Source organism: Heterocephalus glaber, unplaced genomic scaffold, assembly GCF_053883595.1.
Source record: "Heterocephalus glaber isolate CG9 unplaced genomic scaffold, H.glaber_assembly_v1.0 deba00001773, whole genome shotgun sequence".
Classification (NCBI taxonomy): domain Eukaryota; kingdom Metazoa; phylum Chordata; class Mammalia; order Rodentia; family Bathyergidae; genus Heterocephalus; species Heterocephalus glaber.
The window spans coordinates 11,569,686-11,596,490 of record NW_028258463.1 but is presented as its reverse complement, the minus strand read 5'-3'; the positions used below and the strand labels follow the sequence as shown (position 1 = coordinate 11,596,490).

General features: G+C 47.8%; 1 protein-coding gene across 19 annotated transcripts in view; it reads right to left on the bottom strand.

Annotated features, from left to right (window-relative positions):
• Brca1 (BRCA1 DNA repair associated) overlaps positions 1–26,805 on the bottom strand; it is a 52,976-nt gene that overhangs the window by 8,755 nt on the left and 17,416 nt on the right. For 7 of the 19 annotated variants that reach the window (XM_021240179.2, XM_021240189.2, XM_021240186.2 and 4 more), the window contains 11 exons: positions 26,108–26,165; positions 25,219–25,298; positions 21,203–24,544; positions 20,603–20,691; positions 14,788–14,989; positions 9,186–9,312; positions 7,617–7,792; positions 5,668–5,834; positions 2,062–2,149; positions 860–937; positions 388–428 (listed from right to left, as the gene is read on the bottom strand). In XM_021240179.2, coding sequence (XP_021095838.2) covers positions 388–428; positions 860–937; positions 2,062–2,149; positions 5,668–5,834; positions 7,617–7,792; positions 9,186–9,312; positions 14,788–14,989; positions 20,603–20,691; positions 21,203–24,544; positions 25,219–25,298; positions 26,108–26,165 — 4,448 coding nt within the window. The remainder of the gene's footprint in view (positions 1–387; positions 429–859; positions 938–2,061; positions 2,150–5,667; positions 5,835–7,616; positions 7,793–9,185; positions 9,313–14,787; positions 14,990–20,602; positions 20,692–21,202; positions 24,545–25,218; positions 25,299–26,107; positions 26,166–26,805) is intronic. The other 12 variants (XM_021240183.2, XM_087202227.1, XM_087202224.1 and 9 more) reach the window with 10 other exon arrangements.

The window sequence follows — 26,805 nt, the reverse complement described above, 5'->3', positions numbered from 1 at the left end:
CCCACACTTTATCTTATTTACGTCTCCCTGATCTCAGTACCATGAAGAACAACCACTCTGAAGGAACCTGGTCTCTAAACAGATCACCTGCATAGTAAATCGAGGTCTTTACCTGTAACAATGCTGAGCAGGCTGTTTTACATGCATTTAAATTTAAGATGGGGGCCTTGTTTGTTGCCCCTGTGAATCTGTTTTGTAACACGCCCCCAGGGCTGTTTGTTGGGAAACCTAGGACAAAGGAAACATGGCTCCTGGTGGCTCTCAACTAGCCCCGTTGTCAAGGGAAATTTATTGAAAGCCTCCTTCCACAGAAGGGAGCAGGCCGCTGTGTGTGACTGTGACGTGAGGTGCCAAGTGTCTGGTTAGTTTGTCACACCCAGTACCCACCTCATCCAGCATCCTTCGTTCCTGCATCGACTGGGTCACCCCTAGAGAGATCACAGAAGACGGTCACCTAGAGCCAGGGAAGTGCACCAGAGAGCAGGGGAGGGGAGGGTACTCCCTGCCCAGAAGCCGAGCTCTGCGCTGAGGTGGAGATGGCCACTTCCTCCCCGAGACCCACGATCCTCAATCTACGCTGCCCGTGGCTCTCTGCCCACTGATAATAAGTCCCCATCCCCATGCTAACATTGCTAGGACGCATTAGGTTGTTAGTTATGAAAGAAATCCATTTCTTCAACATCAGCTTATGTGAACAATGCGATATGCATTAAAGATAGCCAGTTTTGTGTCACCACTAAAGACCTCTGGGTAATTCAGACTCGCATCAACAGAAATCAGAGGTGTTAACATGTTAGGTGTAAGAATGCAATTCTGAGGTGTTGAAGAGAGGAGGAGAGAAAGCATATCGCACACTTACAGAAATAGCTAACCACCCATTTTCCGCCTGCAATTCCCAGAAAATATTTCAGTGTCCGTTCGCATACAAACTCAGGATCTGTGGAGTGAAAAACATCCGAAAGATTAGAACAAAATCAGAAACTGCTGCTGGAGGAGGCTGAATGAAGTGCCATGTGGCCTAATGGCCCCTAGCCCTGTGTCAGAGGCAGAGGCCGGAGCTGCCGACACAGAGCCACACTGTGGCTCCAGAGATGCCAAGGCAAGAGGAGAGGAGACACCTGCCCCATCCCCTAGAGGCCACAGGTAGCTAAGGAGCCCAGAGTCACATTCAAGGGATCGCCCAAGCCACAGCTGAGACTGCTGAGGAGGGGCTGGCCTGCTGTGCTCAGCAAAGACTGCACTAAACCCTGAACCGTCGATGTGACCAACCGGCCCCCACAGAATTCCCACTCCCCACCCCTCCCTACACCTCAAAATACACTATTTTTGTGACTCCTCTCCATCCTGCATGTGGGTCCTTCAGAGCGCAGTAGCTGCAGTCACTTCGGCTTATTTCCAAGTGTTTCAAAGGCCCTCTAAAGACCCAAGCACACTGAGAACAGACCATTTGGTTCTAAAGAGGAGAAATGTACTTAACTGAACCCTGAATAGCAGACCTTCTCCAAGCACAGCAGACTCTCATCACAAAACCCTTAACAATGTACGAAGCTTTTTGTTCCAACACCACAAAAGCCGATTTAATAACATGCTTTAAACTTAGAAATTTTAGCTCATTTTCAGTTCAAAAGTAGTGAATGTTATATTGCCTTTGAGTTTAAGGACTGAACTACTTTAGGTTTAATTTGCATTTTAAAGCTTTTTCACCTTTCATCAGCTTTGACTCAAACCTATAGCTTAAAATATATTTAACTGGGCCGGGGATTTAGCTCAGTGGTTCCACCGCCTGCCTCGAAAGTGTAAGGTCCCGAGTTCAATCCCCAGTACAAAATAAATAAATAAATAAATAAAATATATTTAACTGTGATGACATTTGTCTCCATGGTGATTGGTTTGTGGTCCCTTGCCCTGGTGCCCTCTGACCCTGTGGTCAGAGTTGGGGGCTGGACCCTGGGCTCAAGCCCCACCACGCTGTGACCAGAATTACATAGAAATGTCCCAGAAATGTCTCCAGTGCCTGGAGAACCGGCTATTGGCTGACCCAGCATAGGGCTCTTGGCTTACCTGTCTTCATGACTACATGGGTGGTCTCTGCTGTGATCAGACTGGTCAGCCCAATGTGGTGTTTTCTGGCAAACTTCTGCACGAGCACCTGAAATCAAATCCAATACTGCACTGCAATAAATAACAGCTTAGAGCAGGGGCAGTGAATCCACGGCACGCATGCCGCAGTGGGCTATTAGCAGTGAAAGCTCTACAAGGTTCACCATCACTGGCTCAGCATATGGGCTATCCTAACTTTGGGTCTCCATTTTTCACCGAAAATGTACATTGTTTTTATTAAGACTTGCTTCAAGTCTCAAAATGAATAACCTAACAAAAGTGATGAATGGGGCTGGGGATTCAGCTCAGTGGTTCCACCACCTGCCTCAAAAGCGCAAGGACCTAAGTTTGATTCCTGGTACCAAAAAAAAAAAAAAAGTGATGAATCCAAGGAAGATATGCTAATATAGTCTAATACAGAGCTAGCAGACATGATCACAGATTCTAAATATTCATTTTGTCTTTAATAGGAGATATCATTTCATTCCCTAAGACAGTTTCTTTGTAGTCACTCTAATATAGGCTTTTCAGCCTACATTCACAAGCTGAGAGCTAACTTGTCTGTACAGAAAGTTAACGCTAAAAGGGGGAAAAAAAAGTTATATGCCTTGAAAACCAAGATTCAACTCTCAGTTACACAACAGTCACGTGAAGATGTCTCTAAAGTCAGTGCCCAAATGTTTATTTTTGAGACAGGGTCTCTTTACGAAGTTCAGGGTGGCCTTGAACTCACAGTGATCCTCCAGAGTGCTGGGATCACAGGCATGCACCACCACGCCTGGCTCCCAGACTATCCATTCTGCCTTAAGGAGAAGGGCTGCAGTGACGCCTGATCCCAGTGAAATCTCGAGCCCTCTAGCTATTATCCCACAGGTGACAGAAGAAATGGACCAGGTCTGTGGTGAGCAGGGCCGAACAGCCAGTGGCTCCTGTTTGCTGGGGACTCTGTTCCTGGGCCCTGGTTTCCAGCCACGACACCTCACCAGTGCTCTTGGCTTCCTGACACCCATCCCAAACCGAAGGTCAGACTGAGGGGCCCTGGAGACTGCAGCGAAGAGAAGCCACGGACTCGCCTCCTTGCCTCTCTCGGCCAGATCATTAGCAAGTCTGAACTGATTCCCTGCTGAAACCTCACCCTGGAAACAGTGCACAGTTAGAAGAGCAACTGCTGAAAAGATCATCTTAGTATGGGCTTCGGAATTAATCGCATGTAACACAGTCCATGTCGCTTTCATCATGAGTTTACACACTTCAACAGCCCTGAACAGAGCTCAGTCCTCCTCTTGCTTGTTTTAAGACCACACGTAGCCAAGCCACTTGAAGACTAATCTGCAGCTCAGAATGGCCCAAAGGAAGACAGGAGGCCACCTCAGCCCCTTCTGAAAAGCCAAGCTCACAAACCCAGGATCAAGGAAAGCCAATTTTCACTGGCTCTCCAGGAACCTAACTGTGAGGCAGGTGATTAAGTCACTTAACAGACACGGTGTCCACAATCCCCAACCTGCAACTATACTACAAAGCTACTGTGATAAAAACAGCATGGTACTGGCAAAGAAACAGACTTGAGGACCAGTGGAACAGATTAGAAGATGCAGAAACAATGCCAGACACACTCAGCCATCTCATCTTCGATAAAGGAGCCAAACACCCTCACTGGAGGAAAGATAGCCTCTTTAATAAATGGTGCTGGAAAAATTGGGCTTCAACTTGCCAAAGATTAAAACTAGACCTGTACCTCTCACCATGCACTAAACTAAAATCAAAATGGATTAAAGATCTAAATATTAAAATAGAAACTCTGAACCAGTTAGAACAGAGGTTAGGTAGAACGCTTTAAGACATCGGTGTAGGAAAAGATTTTATGAACAAAACCTCAGTTGCCCGTGAACTAGCACAAACAATCAACAAGTGGGATCTCTTCTTATTAAAAGGCTTCTGCACAGCAAGAGAAACCACCAGCAGTGTGAAGAGACAACCCACAATGTGGGAAAAAAATCTTCACCTGCTCTTCCTCAGACAAAGATCTACTATCTCGAATCTAAAGAACTCAAAAAGATCAGACCTCCCAAATTTAAAGACCCAATCCAAAACTGGGCAGCTGAAATGAACAGACATTTCTCAGACAAAGAAATAGAAACAGCAAATAAATACATGAAAAAATGTTCAACATCACTGGTCATTCGAGAGATGCAAATGAAAACAATGCTGAGATTCCACTTCACTCCAGAAAGAACGGCTGCTATCATGAAATCAACCAATAACAAATGCTGGCGGGGCTGTGGGGAAAGAGGAACCCTGCTCCACTGCTGGTGGGAGTGTAGACTGGTGCAAGCACTGTGGAAATCAGTATGGAGATACCTCAAAGAACTAAGACTGGAAGTCTCATTTGACCCCACTATTCCACTGCTGGGGATCTTCCCCAAAGAATTAAAAGAATCATACCACAGTGATATATGTGCCCCCATGTTCATAGCAGCAGTTTGTAATAGCTAAAACTTGGAAACAGCCCAAATGCCCATCAACTGGAGAATGGATAAAGAAAATGTGGTTTTTAAATAAAATGGAGTACTACTCAGCCATAAAAAATGAGAAATTAGAGACATTTATAGCTAAGTGGATGCACATTGAGGCGATACTCTTAAGTGAAATAAATAGGACACACATGAATAAATACCGTTTCTCTGGTGTGAGAAACTGAAAGTGTAAATAAGGACTAAATGTATAATGGGTAATGTGAAATAGGAAGAAAAGGGGCAAAGGGGAAGGAAGTGGGAGGGCTAGGGGAAAGGATAGAAGGGAATGGGATTAATATGAGAAAATGGAAAAATAGGAACAAAATCTTTGTAAATAGGGAGGAATAGAGGGGTTGAAGGGAGGGCTGGGCAAGGGTGAAAAATAAGAACCAAGAGAGACTATGTAAAGGTGCAAATTTCCAATGATGAATGTCATTATACTGTATACCTAAAATGTACCAATGATTAGAATGAATAATCGATAATGTAAAATAGGAAGAAAAGGTCCAAAGGGTTAGGGGTAGTGGGAGGGGCAGGGGAAAGGAAAGAAGGGAAAGGAAAAATGAGAAATGGAAAAAATGGAAATAAAGTCTTTGTAAATAGGGAAGGGTGGAGGGGGTGAAGGGAGGGCTAGGAATGGGGAAAAAATAAGAACCAAGATGCATTACGTAAAGGTACAATTCCCAATGAGAAATGTAATTGTGTTGTATACCTACAATGTACCAATAAAAGAATTTAATAAAAACAAAAAGAAAAAAAACCAGACACGGTGTCCATGTCCGGGCGCCAGGCTGTAAGGTGAGACAGCAGCGGCCGCCTTGCTCCTGTCTCCGTTGTGGGACACACCTCAGTACCTTCCACTTGTGAGACGGGGTGGCGCCACTAAGCTAAATCCTGGGCCCTAAAAACACCATTGGTAAACTATTTGGATGTGAATTTTCAGAAATTAGGAAGGGAAATGAAATAAAGTAGCTGTGCCTCACGGGCACCTCCATGACACTGTCTGCAGCAGGTCAAGAGGCCTGGCCACCAGAACTGTGCACTGCGCACTCACCGACTCCTTGGTGGTCAGGCCTGACACCACCATGGAGAGCCTCCTGCGGCCCCCTCCCACCGAGGACAAGGATTCGGGCTCCTCCCTGCTCACAGCTTCTTCCTTGGAAGCACCCCTGGCAGGATTGGAAGTCTGAGCGGCAGCAGGGGTCCCAGCAGGTTCTGCAACTTGGAATGGGGATAAGGTCAGTGCCGAGGTCGGGGTTGGCACCAGCGCCCTGCAGACGTGAGCAGGCTCTGGGGCTCTGTCTTCAGAGGCCTCAGGTTCTGGGTTATCTGAGAAGAGGCCGGCTCCAGATGTCAGGTGTGTGTGGGGGGGAGTTTGGGCACCCACTGCAGGGAACAGAAGTTTAATTTACATGACAAGGACTCTGTAGCAGCCAGGCTCCAGTCTTTGCTAAGAATGAAGAAGCATGCAATTAGGATGAGAGAAGAAATGGGCACACAGATAAGTACCATATTGCCTCACGGAGCAAAACCGTAACCCATGTTTGCGCTTTCTAATTTCAGAAACACATCCTAAGGAATAATGCAAAAGTTCAGCCAGCCACATGTTCACTGCAACACTGTGATTTAAGAAATGACCTAGGTGTCCAATGTGATTAATCTACCAAACATCTATTCCAACAGCATACACTTCACCCGCTATAAATTTTTTTTTTTTTTTTTTTTTTTGGTTTTTTGAGACAAGGTCCTCCTATGTAGTTCAGGCTGGCCTTGAACTTGTGGCAATCCTCCTGCCTCAGCCTCCCAAGTGCTGGGATCACAGGTACGTGCTACCATGCTTAGCCATTATTTTATTTTTATTGATTGATTGAGACAGGGTCTCATTACACTGCCCAGGCTGGGCTTAACTCCTGGGCTCAAACCATCCTCTTGCCTCAGCCCCAGCACCCCACCACCCCCAGTGCTGGGATGACAGGTGTGTGCCATTACGCCTGGCTTAACCCTCATTTTAATTTATGACTCTATTTTTGTTTCACCACCCATGACAACACCATTACTTTTTCTAACTCATAAATCAACATATATGATCACCAAATTGAGAAGAGAAAGGACACTGCCCCTAACACATGTGAGATATGTCACTCTGTGAGGAATTAAGCTGCTCATTAGAAGGCATGAGGCCCCTAAAATGCCCTGCGGAACACAGCCACATCCCACACTCAACACCAGAGAGCGCCTTTTAGGATAAGGTGCTCTCGAGGATTAATTAAAAACTTACTTTCCTGATTAAAAGTTTGATTTACAAGCCATAAAATATTCCATTCATCAGAAGTGACTTATAACGCATAAAATACAGTCATTTGTATGCATTCATTTACTGAATTAAGAGCTTGCTTTGGATTTGACTTTTTCAACAAAGGACAGGCCTAAAACTTTATTCTAGGTAGGGCCTTAGAACACTTTTCTAATAGTTGGAGTAAAACATTTAGACTACACCAAGACTTTCCCAGCCTCAAAACTCAACAGAGGGCCAGGGATGCAGCTCAGTGGCACCAGGCCTACCTGGCAAGTGCAAGGTCCTGAGTCCAATCCCCGGTACCAAAAACAAAACAAAACAAAAACCACCTCAAAATAGAGAAAGATTAAGAGTTGCAATGATTTTCAAGTAAACTTAGATTAACACTCAAGTTTTTTTGGGTGGGGAGGTACTAGGGATTGAACTCGGGACCTTGCACTTGTGAGGCAGGCGCTAGAATTTTTCTTTTTTTAAAAAACAGGGTCTCATTATGTAGCCTAGGCTGGGCTCAAACTTGAAGCAATTCTTCTGCCTCAGCCTCTTGAGTGGTGGTATCACAGGTGTGCAGCACCACACCCAGCAACACTAAAATTAGTTTTAAAAGACGGGCTTAAATATAACAGGCACCCACAGCAGATTCGTCCACCTGAAAGTTGATTAGCAGAACATCTCACTGCATTTTTCTGCCAGGGTACAGTGAGTATTACCTAGCTCCCGCCTTGGCAAATGAGCCAGTGCTGTCGCATGATGTGGCCCAGACTCTCCCAGCTCCTCCTCCTCCTCCAGCTGCTCTGGAGCCGGGCAGCCTCTGTCCCTCAGCCTCCTGGGCTGGCTGTGTGCAGACCACTGACTGTCAGCCACCTGGGCCTCAGGAGGGGACGACCTGGAAAGATGAGGGGAGGGAAAACCATCACCACCAGGGCTGAAGATACACCATGTTCCTGGAGGTGAGACACAAGTGAAGTGGCTCACTGTCGGGGAAATGAGGAGTGAAGCCCGTACCACAGGCTGGACACTGGGATCCTGCCATCACCCCCAAGGCAGGGCTGACTGACGGTGCTCCTTGAGGCTGGTGGAGAGCTGCTCTGGAGCCCAGCAGCAACTCCTCCGTCACCTGCTGCCACTCAAATCCTGCACACGCCTGACCCGAGTTCAAAGGGATGAGGAGTCCAGAGACAGGAAGTTGAGTAACGCTGCCGTCTCTATGCTCATTCTTTCTACCCGATTTTGGCAGAATTTATAGAGTCACTCTTCTTCCTTGCCTTTCCTATATCTAAAAATGACACTAACTTAGGCCGAGGGTGCTGCTCTGTTGAGAAGCACTGGCTAACATGCAGGGAGGGGCCGGGGCTGGATCCCCAGCACTAGGGGAAAAGGCCAACTCTTCAATCTTGTTACAAGAACACTGGGCCCAGCAAGCAGTTCTTCTATTCTTCCAGCTAGTTTGGACTTTGCAAAATAAGGTAACTATCAGGGCTGGGGATGGAGCTCAGTGGCAGAAGACTTGCTTAGCATGCATGAGGCCCTGGGTTTGATTCCCACAAACCCTAGTATTGAAAGGAAAAAAAAAAGAAGATCATCAATAGGTGGAAAGGGCTCACAGATTAATGAACTGAAATACTTCCTGGGCTCTTACTATGAGCCAGGCATTAAGGCCAGGCCTTGGGACCGAAGATGAGCAGGATCTGAACTGCTGCTCTCAAACAGAGGGAGGAAGCCCATTGGTGTCTGGGCTCCAGGACAGAAATCTCTCCATAGCACCTGTGCAGGGAAGAGGCCCAGGACTGTTTCGTCTATTAAAAGGGGCAGGGCCAGAGTATTTAGCTCAGTGGCACCACACTGGCCTCTCAAGAACAAGGTCCTGAGTTCAATCCCCAGTACTGAAAAAGAATAAACAAAATAAAATATAATGGGCAGTCAGCTCACCTGGTCAAAGCATACAAGGCGGTGGTTTTAGTGCCCATGGAGCCAGGTCGTTTCATTCCTGGTCACATGTACAGGGCCAGTGGCCTAGCCTTAAACACGTATCCTTAGTTCTAGACTCAAGGGCTTGGAAAAGATGGTGTGGTTACTTACTGACAATGCCCGTTCCCCACACTGTAGCTTATACCTGTACTAAAACCCTAACCCAATTAAAGGACATGTCCCACAGCAACGAGAGCTTATAAACGTCAGAGCTCAAAACACTGCAGAAAGTCAGGGAGAAAAAAGTCACCAGTCAGAGTCCAACCTAAGTAAAAATGTGACTTCCATGGCCTCAGCCTGACGTTTCTCACCTTCCAGCTCCTGGCTCCTTATTTTCACTGGCAGGACAATCTGGGGACACTTGGTGCTTGCTGGAAGGACAGGCTTGGAGACTCTGGGTTACAGGATATGCATTACTTCTCCCGGAGGTAAATCCTGCTTTAAGTGGATCAAAAAAACAAAGACATCTATTTTCCTTCTTTGTCCTGGTGATGACAGTTCAGGTGAGGATATTCACTTTTTTGGTGGTGCTGGGGATTGAGCCCAGGGCCTTCACACTGAGCTACAACCCCAGCCCTTTTTTATTTTCAGATAGGCTCTTGCTAAGTTGCCCAGGCTGTGGTTGAACTTGTGATCCTTGGTCTCAGCCTCCTGTAATGCTGAGATTACAGGCGTGCACCACCATGGCTGCCTAGGATATTGATTTTTATTTATTTTTTATTTTATTATTTTTATTTTTTGGTACCGGGGATCAAACTTGGGAGCTTGCGCCTTCGAGGCAGGTGACGGAACCACTGAGCTAAATCCCTGGCCCGATTTTGATTTTTTTTTGGTACCAGGGATCGAACTTGGAACCTTATGCTTGCAAAGCAGGTGGCGGAACCACTGAGCTAAATCTCCAGCCCAAAAATCATTTGTGTTTTTTTGTTTGTTTGTCCTTTTTTTTTTTGGTGCTGGGGATTGAACTCAGGACCTTGTGCTTGCAAAGCAGGCAGTGGAACCACTGAGCTAAATCCCCAGCCCCCGATATTGATTTTTAAAAAGCAGTCACCAGTGAGTATCAAATTTTTCTGTGTGTGGTACTCGGCATTGATTCCATGGGTGCTCTACCACTGAGCTACATCCCTAGCCCTTTTTAAAATTTTGAGGCAGGGTCTCACTAAATTCCCAGGTTATTTTGAACTTATGATCCTCCTGCCTCAGCCTCTCAAATCATTTGGATAACAGGTGTGCATCACTGTGCTTGGCTCAAATTATTTCTTTTTTTGAGATAGGGTCTTGCTATATAGTCCAGGCTGTCCTTGAACTCACTATGTAGCCCAGGATGGCTTTATTTATTTTTTGGTACTGGGGATCGAACTCGGGACCTTGCGGTTCCGAGGCAGGCGCCAGAACCACTGAGCTAAATCCCTGGCCCACAGGATGGCTTTAAACACACAGAGATTCTCCTGCTTCGCCTACCAAGTGCTTAGATTACAGGTATGCACCACCACACCCAACTCAAATTGTTTCTTAAGCAAGTATATAGGGCAGAACTTTAAAGATACAAATAATGTAGCAAATGCTAACACCAAGTGGAATAAATTATTAAAAAATAATAATAAAAGGACCACTTTATTTTTTTTAAATTTTTGGAACCAGAGATCGAACTCGGGACCTTCCACTTTCAAGGCAGGCAGTGGAACCACTGAGCTAAATCCCTGGCCCTGAAAGGACCACTTTAAAACTGGGAAAACAGGGCCAGGGATTTAGCTCAGTGGTTTTGCTGCCTGCTATGCAAGCTCAAGGACTCGAGTTTGATCCCCGGTACCAAAAAAAAGAAAGAAAAAAACTGGGAAAACAAAGACACTCAGCTGAGACAGGGCTGAAAACCTTCTAATTTTGGGGCCCCGAATGATAGGAAAATAAAAATATGTGACAAATTTTTATCTGTGCAGGAAACTAAATTATATCCATATTCCCTCAGGTAACAGGGAAAAGTCCTGGAAAGCACAAAGCATTATATTTTCGCAGCCTCCAAACCAGACTGAGCGAGATGGCTGAACCCCTACATGTGTGGGTATTGCTGGAGTCGGAGAGAAGAGGCAGGTGACATGTGCTCCACATGCCCCATTGCTAGAAAAGAAAATCAGAACACAAACAAAAACTCCAAAACTAAAAAAAAAAACAAACACACACAGTGCTCCTTGGTAAGGAACCCTGAAGTAATAGAAGACATGAGTGGTGAAGTGGTGCCAGAAGGGGAAAAGCATGACAGATGTCAAAGTTCTGGCCTGTCAGAACATTCTTTGTCTTATATTGACTGATTTCTTTTTCTTTTTCTTTTGGTACTGGGGATCCAATTCGGGACTTTGCGCTTTCGAGGCAGGCGCCGGAACCACTGAGCTAATCCCCGCCCCATGACTGATTTATTTTTGCAGCAGTTGGAACTAAACCCAGTCAGGGACTCGTGAGTGCTAGGCAAGCACATCAGCAGGGACCTGCGTTCCCAGCCCCTTTCACTGCATTCTGAGACGAGGTCTTGCTGAGTTCCTTGGGCTGGGCTTGAACCTGCCATCCTCTTGGCTTAGACTCCTGAGTAGCTGAAGTTTCAGGTCTGTGCTGCTGTGCCTCTTTCTATTTATTAATTCCTCCAAATGTATGTGCTACTGCCTTCTGGGAAGAAGAAATGTTTGCATAGCAAAAACAAAGTTAACAATTACAGATGTCTTCTGTCCATTACAAAGTTACTGATGACTGTAATTCATTTTGAGCTTTTATTAAAAAAGCTAAAATCTATAAATTGAGGAGGAAAATTGAAACAAAAGGTTATATTAATTAAACTCCTTTTGAAGATAGTTAGCGGGAGGAAATAATCATTGATTTCCTGAGTCAGTCTTCACATGCATTATTTATGGTTTCCTTTATGCTACTCTTTCCTGGACCTGATGCCTAGGAACACAAGAACTCTGCCTGAAGCTACTGGCCTCGGAAGCAGGGCTTGCTCATGCTGTAGGTGTCACCCTTCCCCCAAACAGAGTGACAATAAAGTGCAGCTGCCAAAGAATTAATCACTGCAGGGCGTGAGGGAAAAAGTGGAGACTTCATACACAAATCCAGCTATTCAAGTCTTTCTGGGGCTGGACACATAGCTTAGTCATACAGCACTTGCCTAGCACGTGGCAAGCCCTAGGTTCAACCCCAGCACTGTAAACAAAACAAATAAAGGGCAAAGCAAACAAAACCAAAAACCAGGCAGGGGATGTAGCTCAGTGGCACTGAGTCTGCCTGGCAAGTGCAAGGTCCTGAGTTCAATCCCTGGCACCAGGAAACAAAACAAAACAAAACAAAACCATCACTAGAACATGTAGCATAAACATGCTCGAAAGAACCTAAAATACACAAGCTCCTCTACTATTCTTCCTTAACCCTTATTTCATTCTCTGAGCAGCAAGCCCAGTCCAGGCCTGTGATACAACAACCTACTTGTCTGGCTTAGGAAGCATAAACACGGGGATCCTGACCAGGTTCTGGAACACACTGAAGTCCCCCTGAAGCCATCCTAGGTGTTCTAACATGCTGCGTTCCTCATAGGTAGGGAACATGGGCTGAGCCAAGATTTAGTAAATCTACTGCAAGAGTTGTGCAAAAAGTATTGGAAGAATCAAGAATAAAACACTGGGGGGCTGGGGATTTAGCTCAGTGGTTCCAGCGCCTGCCTCGCAAGCGCAAGGATTGCAGTTCAATCCCTGGTACCAAAAAAAAAGAAAGAAAAGAATAAACACTGTGGAGGGAGAAATGAGCTCTCAGGGAATGATAAACTCTGAAGTACAGTTCCCAGGGTGGAATTCGGCTCTGACAAGCACATAACCCATCTACCCCAGCTGATTCAGAATTCTCAGAGAAGGAGCCTAGAAGTTTTTAACAAGCGCTGCCGGGAATGAAACGTATCACAAGATGGAAAGGCTCAGATGCATCTGAGGAGTCAGTACTGCCCTAATGGGTTGCGATCTCACAAGGGTAGTTCTTGCTTTTGAAGATGGGAAATCCAGGGGACTGACTGATGGGGGACAGCTTTACCCAGAGAGAGACACAGATACTTCGGGAGGAACACACACATTTGCGCTCAGATATTAAGCGGGCTTGGGAATGACCTCCCACAAACAGAAGGTCCATGCCGAGGAGCAGGGCACTGCAGCGAAAGGGCTGTCATCACCCCTGCCTACTTTTTTCCTGAGACAGGGTCTCGCTATGTAGCCCATGCTGCCTGCACTTGTGGCGAACCTCCTGCCTCAGCCTCTTGAGTGCTGGAATGACAGGTGTGCATCAGTCCTGTCATCACCTTCAAGAATTCTGGATCTCAGCTGCGTGGGGTGGTGCAGACCTACAATCCGAGTTATTCAAAAGGCTGAGGCAGGCAGATCAAGACTCTGTAGTGCCAGCCTGGGCAATTCAGCAAGGGCTGGACTGTCACCCTGTGGTAGAGCCCTTGCCTAGCCTGTGCCAGGCCGGGGTTCCATCCCTCACTGTGTGTGTGTGGGACATTCCCAGGACTGAGAAAGCACACTCATATCAAGGAGGAAAGGCTCAAAACTTGAGTTGGAATTAAGTCAGTACTCAAAATATTTTAGAAATAAGGCCACAAAGAAACATTGTAAGATGAGACAGCAGATTACACAGATGTTCACAGCCACCCAGTGACAGCTCATACCTTGTGCTTTAGAATCCAAGCCCCCAGAGAACAGAACTGCACTGGGGATGGGACTTGGGCTTCCTATCTGGGGATGAACTAAATGAAGGTGCCATTACAAAGAGAGCATTCAAGAAGATAATCTTGACGTCTTGCCACAGCAGCGGGGCTCCCCATTTCTCCTGTGTGCGCTACTGCTTCTTCCTGATATGGGAATTATGCAAGGCCGACTCGGGCCTAGGCCACTGTGCGAGATACGAACAGACTGGCTCCTGCGAGGCCAGCAACTGGAGCAGGGGCTTTAGCACTGGGCTAGCAAGGGCTCCGAGTCGGTTTTGCCGCCCTTGCCTGTCTCCTCCTTCCCTCCCTCAGCACTGGGGATTGAGCCCAGGCCTCTGCACTGAGCCGCACCCCCAGCCCTTTTGTTGCCTGGGCTGGGCTCAAATTTGTCATCCTCCTGGCTCAGCCCCCAAGAGTGCTGGCATGTGTCACCACACAGTTAGCCTCTCTTTTATATCCCTGCACACTGGCCCCTATCTATCTATCTATCTATCTATCTATCTATCTATCTATACTGGGAATCGAACTCAGGGCCTTGCCCTTGCCAGGCAGGTGCAGTGCTGCTGAGCTACATCCCTGGCCCAGCCCCTATTTATTTCCTAATTTTTAAAATTTTTTCTCAGACAGGGCCTTGCCAGACTGGCCTCAAACATGTGATGATCCTCCTGCCTCAGCCTTCCCAGGGCCGGGACTATAGGTATCTGCCACCATGCTCAGTGTTTGCCCCTTTTAAAAACTTCCCTAATGTTCTGTCTCTCCATTTAAAAACTCAAAAGTTCAGTCCCTGAAGTAGAGTTGATTTCTCTCTAAAGATGAGAAAGCACATTACACTGATCTGAGAAAAGCACTGTGAGGAGTCTGTCAAAGGTTTTTTCCTTCTACAGCTTTCTGGACTGATGAGGTCTGCACTTGCCGGTGCCCCATTATACCCAGCTTCTTGGGGCAAGACCTGCATCTCTGGCTCGGGGGCTCCCCACGCTTACCTCCACTCGCTTGGGCAGACAGCAGCACTGATGGCTGCTGCTGAGGGCACCTGGGCTGTGAGCAGGGGTTAGAACCTCGGGGACCCAGTTCACAGGTGCTGAATGGAGACCAGAAGATGCTGGAATGAGGCAGTCGTGCTCAGAGGCGGAGAGGGAAGGGCTTTGCCCAGGGTCCTGGTGTGTGGCCCACACACGACAAACCTTTTCCTGGTATGTATCGTCCCAGGGTCGCCAGGTCCTCGGCTGGACAGGAGTCGGGGACGATGGAGGTGGAGCTGTTGGAGCACTGGCTCCCATGCCGCTCCAGCACAGCTTCCAGCTGGGCCATTTCCTGCTGCAGCCTGAGCAAGTTGTCCTGTATGGTGTCCTTCTGCTGCAAAACGAGAGTCACACTGTGACAAGCCTGGCCGGAGGGAAACACGCCACAACAGTTAATGCTGGCATTGGAGTAGACATCACCACGTACAGAACTGTGAGTTCTGGCTGACCACCCTTCAATCCAACCCTACTCACACAAATCACCACACTGAAATTCTTTCCAAATGATGTTTGAGGGAGGAAAATTCCTCCAATTCTCCCACACAGACTTGCTTTATTGTGCTGCCCTTTTCTAGTTGGTTATTTTCTTTGAAAGTTAGGAATGGGGGCTGGAGGTGCAGCTCAGTGGTACAGCACCTGCCTAGCACATGTGAGGCCTGGATTCTGTCCCCAGGGAGGGGAACAAAGGTGAAAACAAATAAAACGCACAGAAACAGTTAGGGTGTGAAAAAATAAGGTACTTAAACATTACTGGCATTTCAAATCAGCATGAGTCTGTTAACATTTTACTTTCAAATACTTGGCACTGCGAGATTCACAAGCCATTTAGGTCACTCCATGTAAAATTATGTGATTTGTTAGTAGCCAAGTGTTGCGGCACACCTATAACCCCTCAGGAGGCTGAGGCAGGAAGATCACAAGTTTGAATCCAGTCTGGGCAACAAAGAGAGGCCCTGGCTCAAAATAAAAAGAGCTAAGGTGTGGCTCGGTGGCAGAGTGCTTGCCCAGCATGAACAAGGCCCTAGCATTCAATCTCCAGCACTGTAAAACAACAAAAAGAACTTTTAAACTGGTAAATTCCTTAATTTTCTCTGGCATTTTAGGAAAGCACTCTCAGTAATCTTGCCTGGATGGGCGACCCTGCTTGAGCCAGAAAAAACGAAGGGTGAATCTGGCTGTCCCTCAGTGCATCCAACAACTCTTTACTGTGCCAGGCTCTGTGCTGGCGCTGGGCACACAGCCCTTGTGGTGCCATTCAAGAAGGGACAGGACATGAGCGCTTATCTGAGAAAGAGTGGCTGGAGAGCAATCTCCTGTAGGGCCCTGGAAAGCCTGAAGGACAGGCACTGTGTTCAGTTCAAGGTCATATGTCTTCTTGCTTCTGGGACTCCTGTTGCTTATTATTCCATCTCAGGAAGCCTGTATCTAAAGAAGTGGAGGGGCCAGGGATTTAGCTCAGTGGTTCTGCTGCCTGCCTCGAAAGCGCAAGGTCCCGAGTGCTATCCCTGGTACCAAAAACCAAAATCTTCTAAAGAAGTGCTGTGGGCCTGGTGGTGCCCACCTATAATCCCAGCGCTCAGGAGGCTGAGGCAGGAGGATTGCTGCTTCAAGGCCAGCCTGGACTATATAGCGACACCCTGTCTCAAAAAACAAAATAAAATAGTGGTAAAGAAGTGCTACATCTAATGTAGTTGATAAAGAATTTAGGCAATCAGGAGTTTTCTGAGATACGCTCTTCATCCCTGGAAACCTGGCAGTTGACAGCAAGCTGGGAGGGGAAGTGTAAACACAAACTGCTTCACCCTGTTTCTTCTTCTGCTGATCCATGAGAGCGATTTTGCCCTCTACTGAAAACGAGCTACCTGCTCTCTCCACCTGAAATGAGTTCATAGTTTTCAGGCGGCTTTGAATATCAGAAAATGTCCTTCCGGTCCCACAAAGGTTTGCCTGGCTGCCCTGAGCTGCTTTGCTGCCCACACCTGCGGCAACACCATTGCCACCACGTGGCACTCGAGAGCAGACAGCCAGGCCTGAATTGCCGGCCGGTCAGTTCACACAGCAGGAAACCAAACAAACAGCAGTGAAGGAATCACTTTAAAACTCAGTCTCCTATAGGCAACAAATGGGCCTAATGCACGAGGGAGGGCAAAACCACACAGGTCACTGAGTCTTCCCGCTTCCAACCCTGGAGTCACGGCCTCCGAATGAGTGCTGCCCTTCCATCTGCCTGGACAACGCTACTCTCCACACGGCTGCATGACTGCCCGGCTCCCTCTCCCTAGGGCCACTCAGAGGAGCTAATGGCTTGACTCCTCAGCAGAGGATCCAAAGGCGCTCGCACCCTCGGCGTGGCTCCTTCCTGCCCCGAAGTCCCCTTTCCGGCGGCACCGGCACCGGCACTGGGACAGGGCAGCTTGGTGCCCTTTGTGCTCTCGGTGCCTTCTCCTTTTCCCCAGGGGAAAGTTCTCACCCTTCAGGGCCCAGCTCCAATGTCTCCTCTGGAAGTCCCCGCCAGGAACAGGGGACCCCTTGTTTTGTGGGTCACACTGCTAGGGGGTTAATTTGCCCAGGTGGAACACAGGGTCCCTCAATGGGAAGAATCGTCCCTTGATGGTGTGTCTCCCCAGTTCACACAGAATCGTGTGAGTGAAGGGATGTACTCAGCCGGACCACAGCATGAATCAGGTACCCTTCACCTCCCATGTCCTCCGCGGTCCCTACTAACTCAGGGTAAGACTCGCTCCATCACGTCATGTCTGGTACTTCAGATTCCAGATAGCCCCAGATCTGACGTGAGCGCTGTTTTGAACAGATGCTTGATGAAAACACCTTGCAAAACACATCTTGAACAAACAGGCAAAACTCAGGGTCACAAAAACAGTGAGCAGTTTACTGAATGTCACATAGAATACAGTATGGCTAAGGCAGACGGAAAAAAAACTGGAAGCAAAACCGTTCAAACTTAAGGGACAAAATGAGGTGACAGGCACATTGCCCCAGCCCAAGTGTACACCAGGAAGGATGGGAAGAACTGCAAGAGAAAAGCCCCCATCAGCTGAGTGGCCATGGTGATGGGTGCTCAGTGATGGAGGGCGGGACCAGGAGAAGCCACACTCCCTTCATCTGCAGGCCTTGTGGCAGGGCCAAGACCTGGGAGATTTTAAAAGTGAACACTACCCGGAGCTGGCAAAGGCACAGGAAATGGGAGCCATCACACACTGTGGGGGCTGGAGGAGCAGAGTCAGGCTGAGGGTTTCTAAATAGTCAGTCTGATGATTGTACCCAAGACAACAAATCCAGGGCTGGGAATTTACACTAAGGAAATCATTAGGGATCAGGGAAATGCTTTGCTACCAGGTAGCCACTACAGTGTAGCACACCATGCACACTGTGACTCTTACCCTGAAAGCCTCAACATTCAGCACTAGGTGGACTAAGCCATGGTCTACCCAGGGGACAGAGTGCTACATGGATCAAAGTCACTGTAAAACTATAATGGCACACTAAAAGCTAGACTACAATGGAAGCATCGAGAAAACTGCAGTATCCAATGTTTTCTGAAGACAAGGTGTAGGTGCTGAGTTATAGCTCAGGGTTAGAGCAAAAGGGCCTAGATTCGAACTAATTACTAGTATGAGGCCCTAGATTCAGTCTCTAGTACATGGAAGGAAGGAAGGAAGGAAGGAGAAAGGAGAAATGAAAGACAGAAATAGGTACAGTATGCACAGATACCCATGTATATGCACAAAAAGGAGACTGGAAGAATGTATCAATAAGTTAATATAAGCATTTCTGGGTATTTTGTAGAATTTAACTAATTTATCACCTTAACCCTTTTTAAGCATACAGTTCAGTGATACTAAGTACTTCTACTTTGTGGCATAACTGACCATTTCCAAAACTCTCTCTCACTGGGGATGGAACCCAGGGCCTCACATGTGGTAGGCGCGTGCTCCTCCAGTTACACCCTAGCCCTTACTCTTACATTACTTTGATAAGGGCTCAGTCAGTCGCCCAGGTAGGCCCCAAACTTGTAATCCTCCCACCTCAGCCTCCTGAGTAGCTGGGATTGCGGGTGGCCATGCCCAGCCCTCTCCAGAACTCTCACCCTCCCATCCATCAAGCAGTAGCTCTCCATTGTCCTCTTGCAGCCTGGGTAGCCACTGTTCCACTGTTTCCCTGAATTTGACTATTTTAGATACCTCATGGAAGTGAAATCAAAACACATCTGTCCTTTGGTGTACAGCTTGTTTTCGTTATCGTGTTCCCAAGGTTCTGCCATGGATGATTCCTGTTTACCCACGCTTTCTAGATTTGCATGCTGCACGTGACTTTAGAAGAGCATTAGGCTCTTCACAGTTCATGATCACCCAGCACTTCAGGAAGTTCAGAAGACAGGCACTCGTTTGTCCTCACAAGGTGAGAAGAGCCACAGTGCATGACCCACAGGGGCCCAGACAGCCCCATTCTCCGAATGTGCCTGCTGTAATGGGCAAGTCACCCAAAGCCACACAGCTAGGTACAGAACTCTGAGCACGCTATGTACCGCAAGTGCTACAGGGCCTCGTGCCAGGAATAGAAAGAGGTAACTGAGGAGCTGTCAACTCAGCAAGGGAAAACATATACAAACATAAGCCAACAGCAGGTGTGGTGACGCACGTCGGTCATCCCAGCACTCAGGAGGCAGAGGCAGGAGGATCGCCAGGAGTTCCAGGCCAGCCTGGGCTACATACCAAGACCCTGTCTCAAAACTACAACAAGCACATAAGCTGAGATGAGCCTGAATTTCTGAATACAAGAACTTGGAAAATTTATTTTACAAAGTGAAAATCAGGAGACAGAGACAGGTTCTATGAGGAAGATTAAGGCACTCTTTTTAAGTGCTGGGGATTAAACCCAGGACCTCACCATACTAAGCAAAGGCTCTGCCACTGACCTACATCACCGCCCTACAATTTTTATTTTTTATTTTTATTTTTATTTATTTTTTGGTACCTGGGATCGAACTTGGGTCCTTGAGCTTGCGCAGCAGGCAGCAAAACCACTGAGCTAAATCCTTGGCCCCAAGATGTTCTTTTTTTTTTTTTTTGTACCAGGGATCGAACTTGGGACCTTGCGCTTACGAGGCAGGCGCAGGAACCACTAAGCTAAATCCCCGGCGCCCTACAATTTTTAAATGCTACAGGCTGGGGGCAAACAGCTCTGTGCTGCAGTGCGAGGCTAGCACACCGAGGCCTTCGGTTCACCCCCACCCGCACCCCAGAAAGCTGTGACAGTGAGAGCTAGTCTTGTCTGGACTACAGAAATGTTCGTGGTGTCTAACACTGTACGTAGAATAAAGCTGCTATTCCCTTCAAAAGTAACCAAGTTATTGCCCTTTACTAAGTTCAGAAAGTCAAATTACATACTTTCTTCTTTTTAAGATGACATTTGGGCATTAAAGAAGCCACCAGTAGATCATAAAAGACAAAAACAAAGAAAACATCCACAAAACAATGGAAGGCTAGTCTCTAACAGAAAGAAAACCCTGTGGAAGCTCTGGTTTGGCACCAAAAATAATTATCTGTCATTTTTTTTCTTTTTTCAGGGCTGGGGATTGAATTCAGGGCCTAACAAATGTGAGGCAAGCACTTTACCGCTGAACTACAGCCCCACTCCTTCTATTCTACTCTTATTTGATTCTGAGACAGGGTCTTGCTGATTTGGCCAGGCTGGCCTCAGGTCTGTGATCCTCCTGCCTCAGCCTCCTCAGTCCCTGGGATTACAGGCGTGGACCTCTGCACCCAGCCCACATCCCTGCTTGACACAATAATGCTTTCATTTGCTTTTGCTCCGGGGCAAGTGGATGATACAAAGGGCAGTGTGAGGTGTTCACAGCAGCACATCCAAGTGTTATATCTCCAACTCGAAGGAAGACATTCAGCAGACATTACGAATGCTGCACACACGCCTCACACACAGACACACTCACGTGTACCTGGGTGGTTAGGATGCTACTCTGCGAGGAAAGCCCCGAGAAACCACCAGAGGGGTTTGTTTCGCTCTCATACCCAGATGCTGCTTCACCTGAAAAGGCAACAAAAACAGGTTCCGCTGTAGACAGGCGGTGAACACTGCAACTTGGCAATACTGGTTTTGTGATCACGGTATCTCCCCTGCCAGGTAAGTTTTGGCAGTATTGGTTTCATTTCACAAAATCACCCAACTTCTTGCTTTGCGACACTGGGATTTTCCCTCAGAAACTCCGACACTAAAACCAGAGAGGCAACCCTACGAAGAGTAGGACACTAAAGCTCATGCAATCAGAGATGGGGCTTGAGCTGGCAGATGGGCTGCTGACTTGTAAGGAAAAGAACTGCATGAGGAAGCTGAAGAAGCAGTGGAAACATACCATGTGTTCCCATTGGGCATAACCAATCAGCTCATTTCTATGAAACAGACCGGGGCAAGGGCTGGGGATTTAGCTCAGTGGTTTCGCCACCTGCTGCACAGGTGGCGCAAGGACCCGAGTTCAATCCCCGGTACCAAAAAAAAAAAAAACCAGACTGGGGCAAACACACAAGCCTGGCTCCAGTACCTAAGGGTGAGTCCACGCTCTGCCCTCCGTGATGGCTGCCTTCTTCCAGGCTAGGTTCCCTATCTTCATCATCTGAAACCACTTCCTTGTCGCTCAGAGAGGCACCCTGGATTCCAGAGGGATGCCCCTTCTGTTCAGCAGGAGGGTGCAACATCAGCAAGGGATCCTGGGAGATTGTGTTTGCAGCAGACTCTTCTGAGATGCTGCACTGGGAAGAAAACAAGCTGCCGGAACATCTGATGTCTTCGCCCAGCCGAGGTTCCGGGGACACCGGCTCGCTGGTGCAGCCTCGTAAGTTGTCTTTCAATGATACCACGTTCTCCTCTGTTCCCTTAGACACACGCTCTGTCGCACCAGTGCTGGGCCTGGTAGACTGAGGAGTAGTGCATCCTTTACCAAATATTAAGTGTTGGAAGCAGGGAAGTTCTTCGTCCTCACTTGACATGTTCTCTTCGGAAGACTCTAATTTCCTCACCCTTCTTTGGTGACCCCGAGCCAGAGCTGTATGGGTGAAGGGGCTGGGGCTCCTGCTGAATTGTCTTCTCTGGACACTTTTGCTAAACACAGCAGAAGTCTCCTTAATGTCATCTTCAGCAAAGCTGGCATCTTCCTTTCTGTCCTCTTCGTCTAACAGGTCATCGGGTGTCTCAGAACAAATCTGAGAAGCAGGATTACTTCCCATAGGCTGTTCCACGCTATCAAAAATTAGACAGGGAGAGAAATCTGCATGGACAGCCTGAGCTACGACTCCACTCGCTCCTCGCTGTGGTATTTTAGGACATTTGTAGTCACCCACAGGAAGACTTTGCTCCTGGACTTTAGGTTGCATCAGACCTGATCTAAGCACAGCATTTAGTGTCGGCCCTCGGCTTCTCCCCCATTCTGCCTGCATGTGCTCATTGCTGGAGGCTACCTCATTAGTGCCAGAGCCCACTCCACTCCCGCTGCCTGAGCTGGCCTCTTTAGGAGCAAGATCTCTGCTGTTCTTACAGCAACCTGTGCTCACCATGCTTTGAAGGACTCTCTCACTCTCTACTGCTTCTTTTGGTGACATGGAAAGGCTTTTCTTACATGCAGTTTTAACAGATGTCCCAATGCGAGAAACTGATGCCACATGGCACGGGTTTCGTGAAATTCCATGTTTGTCAGCAGCGACGAGTTCAGTTTTGTAGCCTCTGACCTGAGATGATGGACGGAGCTTCGAGACTCCTGTGACACCACACTGGACACCAACACCTAGCTGGTCATTCTGAGAAATCACAGGGACACTTGCAGTGGCATTAACTACCTGCACATGCCTGATCTTAGACGCTTTCTTTCCCTTACTGTTTTCTCTTTGTTCACATTCAGGAGTGACTTCTGGATTTCGTTTCTGAAAGGACTCGGAGTGGGCACAGACCCCTGTAGATTTCTTTTCTGGGTTTCCTGGATTGGAAAACAAGGCAAATGACTGACGCTTTGATGCCTGGAATGTATTTTGTAAATATTGAGTATCGAGTTCACTATCTTCCATTTCTACATTTGCCTCCTGAACGTGGCTCACTTTACGTCTCAATGGATCATTAAAACCCTCAGTGTCATTTCCAGTATCTTCAGAATGAGCAGGCAGTTCCTTGGGCTTTGCGACCGCTACATACTGAGTCACACACTGATGCGACGCTCTCTGTGCCTTCCTGAGGCTGTTGGCTTCCAGTAAGGAGAAACTGTCCTGAGTGCTATAATCAGTGTCTGGGACCAGTGAGATACTGGTGCTCTCTGCAGATCTCTCGGTTTGCAAACCCCTTTCTCCACTTAGCACTGGACCTTTGGGATCTCTGGTATTATCCGACACTTGAACTGTTTCTGGGTTCTCTTCTGTCTTGTCTCTCTGTGGACTAGGGTTGACAAGTTCTTTATCAGGGCCTGAACTGTTAGCAGAAGAACCAGGTGTGTTTGCTAACGCTGGTTCTGGGACAGCCTCCTCAGCAGGTCTGTTCCTTACTTGTTCAGCGGGCTTCTTACTCTCCGGGATTCCAATGGAAGCTTCTCCCTCCCCCGCAAGGTATAGATTCTGGCTGTACCCGATCAGCACTTGGTGGGAGCTTTTTTCCTTCACTTCTTCAGTGCTGGTAGAATTGTCAATTTGCAGTTCGGTGTGGTCCAGTGGGCTGGGGTGAGGCACATGCCTGGTTGAGGACCTCCTCCTCAGCCTGCTTTTCTTAGGTGGCTCTGAATGACGGGCATGTGATTCTAGTCCCATGTTGCTTATGCTGCAGCTCTGGGGCTCTGCTCTGGCGGCAGACTCTTTTTCCAGTGATTGTGCTGGGCTGGGCTTCCTCTGTCTCTGAACACCAGCCCCTTCTGCATCACCCTTGTGGCTTTTCCTAGGAGTACCTGTCACCTGCCCACTCTCCTCCATTTGCTCCGTTCCCTGATTTATCTTTTCAGGAGTCTTTGGAGCAACTGGCAAATCTGCTCTCTTGATAAAATCCTCAGGATGAAGACATGACATGCTTCTCCTCTTGCGCTTTAATTTATTTGTGGGGGGAAACTCTTGTGTCACCTGCGGTTTGACAACCAATGCTCCTACAGTTAGATTTTCAGCCACATAGGTGAAGCTGGGGAGGCTCGGCTTCCTCCGGTAGGTTTTCCCGAATACTTTATCTTTCATGTCATTCCTCCCTGCTTTGGGGCAGACTCGCTTGTTGGCACAGAACAAAGCACTCTGAGGACTATTGGTCAGCATGGCTATTTTCTCCAGAGAGCCAGAAAAGCCACCTTGGCCTTTTGGATCTTCTAAGGCACTGGCTTCTTCAGCATCTGCTTCCAACTCCCGGTCACAGGCATCATCAGAAGCCACCACTTTGTCACTTCTGGAAAACCACTCATTAACTTTCTGAATCCTGCTGTTCAGTGTGACCCAGTAGACATCCTGGGCCTCCCCGAGCGTCTCCGAGCATGGGGGTTTCTGCTCCTTCCCTCTTCTCTCACAGAGGGCCGCAGCGGTCGGCTCTGCCTTCTGCTCTGTGCTGGGCGTCTGCCCATCATCGGAGCTCTCCTCGCTCCCAGCCCATCTGCTCTGTTGGCTCCTTGCAAACCCGGGCTGTTTGCTTTTATTACAGAATTCAGCCTTTTCTACATCCATTCTGTCTTCAGTGAGTAATAAACGGCTGTTCCTGCACTGTAATGAGCTGGCGCGAGTGTCGGTGCCACATGGCTCCACACGCAAGTCGGGAGCAGGGCCGACCTGCTGCTTGCCTGGACGCCTCTTGGCAGCACGCTTCTCCACAGGCTTTTCGTCTTCACCGCTGAGGTGTGGACGGTCAGAGTCTACGGTGCCCTTCTCAGAAGCCTCACAAGGAGCTGAAAACACACAAAAATAATGAGGTGCTAAACGCTGACCTACGGAAAAAACACAACTGGGGAGTGGAAATAAAGCAACTAGCTTTTTAAGAGAAAGCACCAACTCCATTTTTAAGATGTAGTTCACATTCTTTCTGTAATTCCTACTCACACAGATTCTCATTATTTCCAATCAAGATAATGAGAAATCTAAGTTCAGAGTTTTCCCTATGCACAACCCCTACCGCTCACTCCTCCAGCCTCTGAGAGTGAATCAAGGCAGTGTTTGGTTGACACAGTACCATGATCTGTCTACACACTCACACTCCCTGTATTCAAAAACCAGTTGGCAAAAGATGAAATACAAATACATCAGTTAAAAATGAAGGGCGCCGGGTGTGGTGGCGCACACCTGTAACCTTAGCACTCAGGAGGCTGAGGCAGGAGGATTGCCTTAAGTTTGAGGCCAACCTGGGCTACATAAGACCCTGTCTCAAAAAACCAAAACAAAGAAAAATGAAGGGCAGCAACCAGTTGCATGGGGTATTTTTATATCCACACCCAACATCCCATGGGAAGATGAGGCTCTCCATGATACCCTGAGAAAGAACAACATTCTAACTGCCAAGAGGCCTGATCCCAGCACGGCACCCACCCACCCTCTCCTCAGGACCCTTAACCTTGGGAAGACTCACTGTTACCCTGTTTTGCAGGATGTGAACTAGCTTTGGCCCTGGTTCCTTGCAGGCTGAAGAGCAAGTCTTGGTCTCTCACACTGTGGGGAAAGGAAAGAGACGAGTGGGCCCCAAGTTACAGCTCACAGAGGGAGAGGGCAGTGATCAAGCGTGAGCCCCTCTAGGTGGGCTGTATGAGCCAACCACGGATGATCCCCCACTCCACCTGCTCACTCCTCTAAGTGACTCCTAGTCTCAAGGAGCATTTTATGACTAGGGAAAAGTCATTTGCAAACAAATCTGAGCGACTGCAATACTATCATAATTCAGATCAGTAATGACAGATCCCAGTCAGGGTCAAGCAGTAATTCCTAAGGAAAGCGACCAGACAGGTGACCCACCTGGAAACTGCTTACAGGCTACTCTAATTCATACAGACAATGTTTGAGAATTAATGTAGAACCAAGGGACAGAGGAAAGAAAGAGCTGAAAGTTGACTGAAAGTGGAGTCCGCTAGTATTTTCATCAGCCACAATTCCCACGGTATCAACACTACTGCCTGAGGAATTTAGCTGGAGAAAACGCCTGCCAGAAGCAAGTGTGGACAGAACCCCACCACTACCTCACACTCCTCTAAACACTGCTAATAAAACAAGCAAGAAGGCTTTTTTTTTTTTGGTACCAGGAATCAAACTTGGGTCCTTGTACTTGTGGGGCAGGCGGTGGAACCACTGAGCTAAATCCCCAGCCCTGCAAAAAGGCTTTTGCTCAGCTACTGAACGAGGAGAGGAAAGCACACAATCTCTACAGGTTCTTCTAATACCATGATTCAAATCTAGGGAAAAGCTAATCTTTAATATTGACAAAGTACGAAGATACCAGCCTGTGGGCCAAGGGCCCTTGCCCTCACCTGTGGTCATCCGCCCTGTTAGCCACGTCTTCAGAGGCGTCTTCAGAGGAGTCCGACCCTGAAAGAAGTGTCCCAGCCCCAGGCAGATCAGTAAAGACTGTCTTTGAGAGGGTTAGACTGAAACAAAAGATATCCATTTATCTACAAGTGTTCACTGAGGACTCGCGATGTGTGAAGCGACTCAGGAGCAGGCAAGGAAGCTGGTTACTACTGGGTGTGAGCCCATGGCCCCCCAACCTCGGGCAAAGGCCTGCACCCCTCTGAATTTCAGTGCAATCTGTGAGATGCTATGGTGGCCCATGGGAGCTCAGAGTCACCCTGCCCAATGGAAAGAGACAAGGCTCTCAGCGAGGCGGGTTGGAACTCTGCACTCATCTTACAAGCCCAGCTCTTGGGCTGGGGATGCAGCTCAGCAGCGCTGTCCCTGCCTGGCAAGCACAAGGTCCTGAGTTTGATTCTCACTATCGAAGAAAAAAAAGAAGCCCAGCTCTCACCAAGAGTGCAGCTTATCTTGACTCCCTCTAAATGGGACTTTATTGTTACTTTCCATTTTTCCAAAATTCATTTCTCCATACTTATAACCAGATATCCTTCCTTTTGCTCCTTTTATAAAGTAAGATTCTCCAAGGCCGAAACTGCATCTTTTACATTATTTATAACTCACCACAGAGCCCATAAAATTGTTATTATTATTTTTT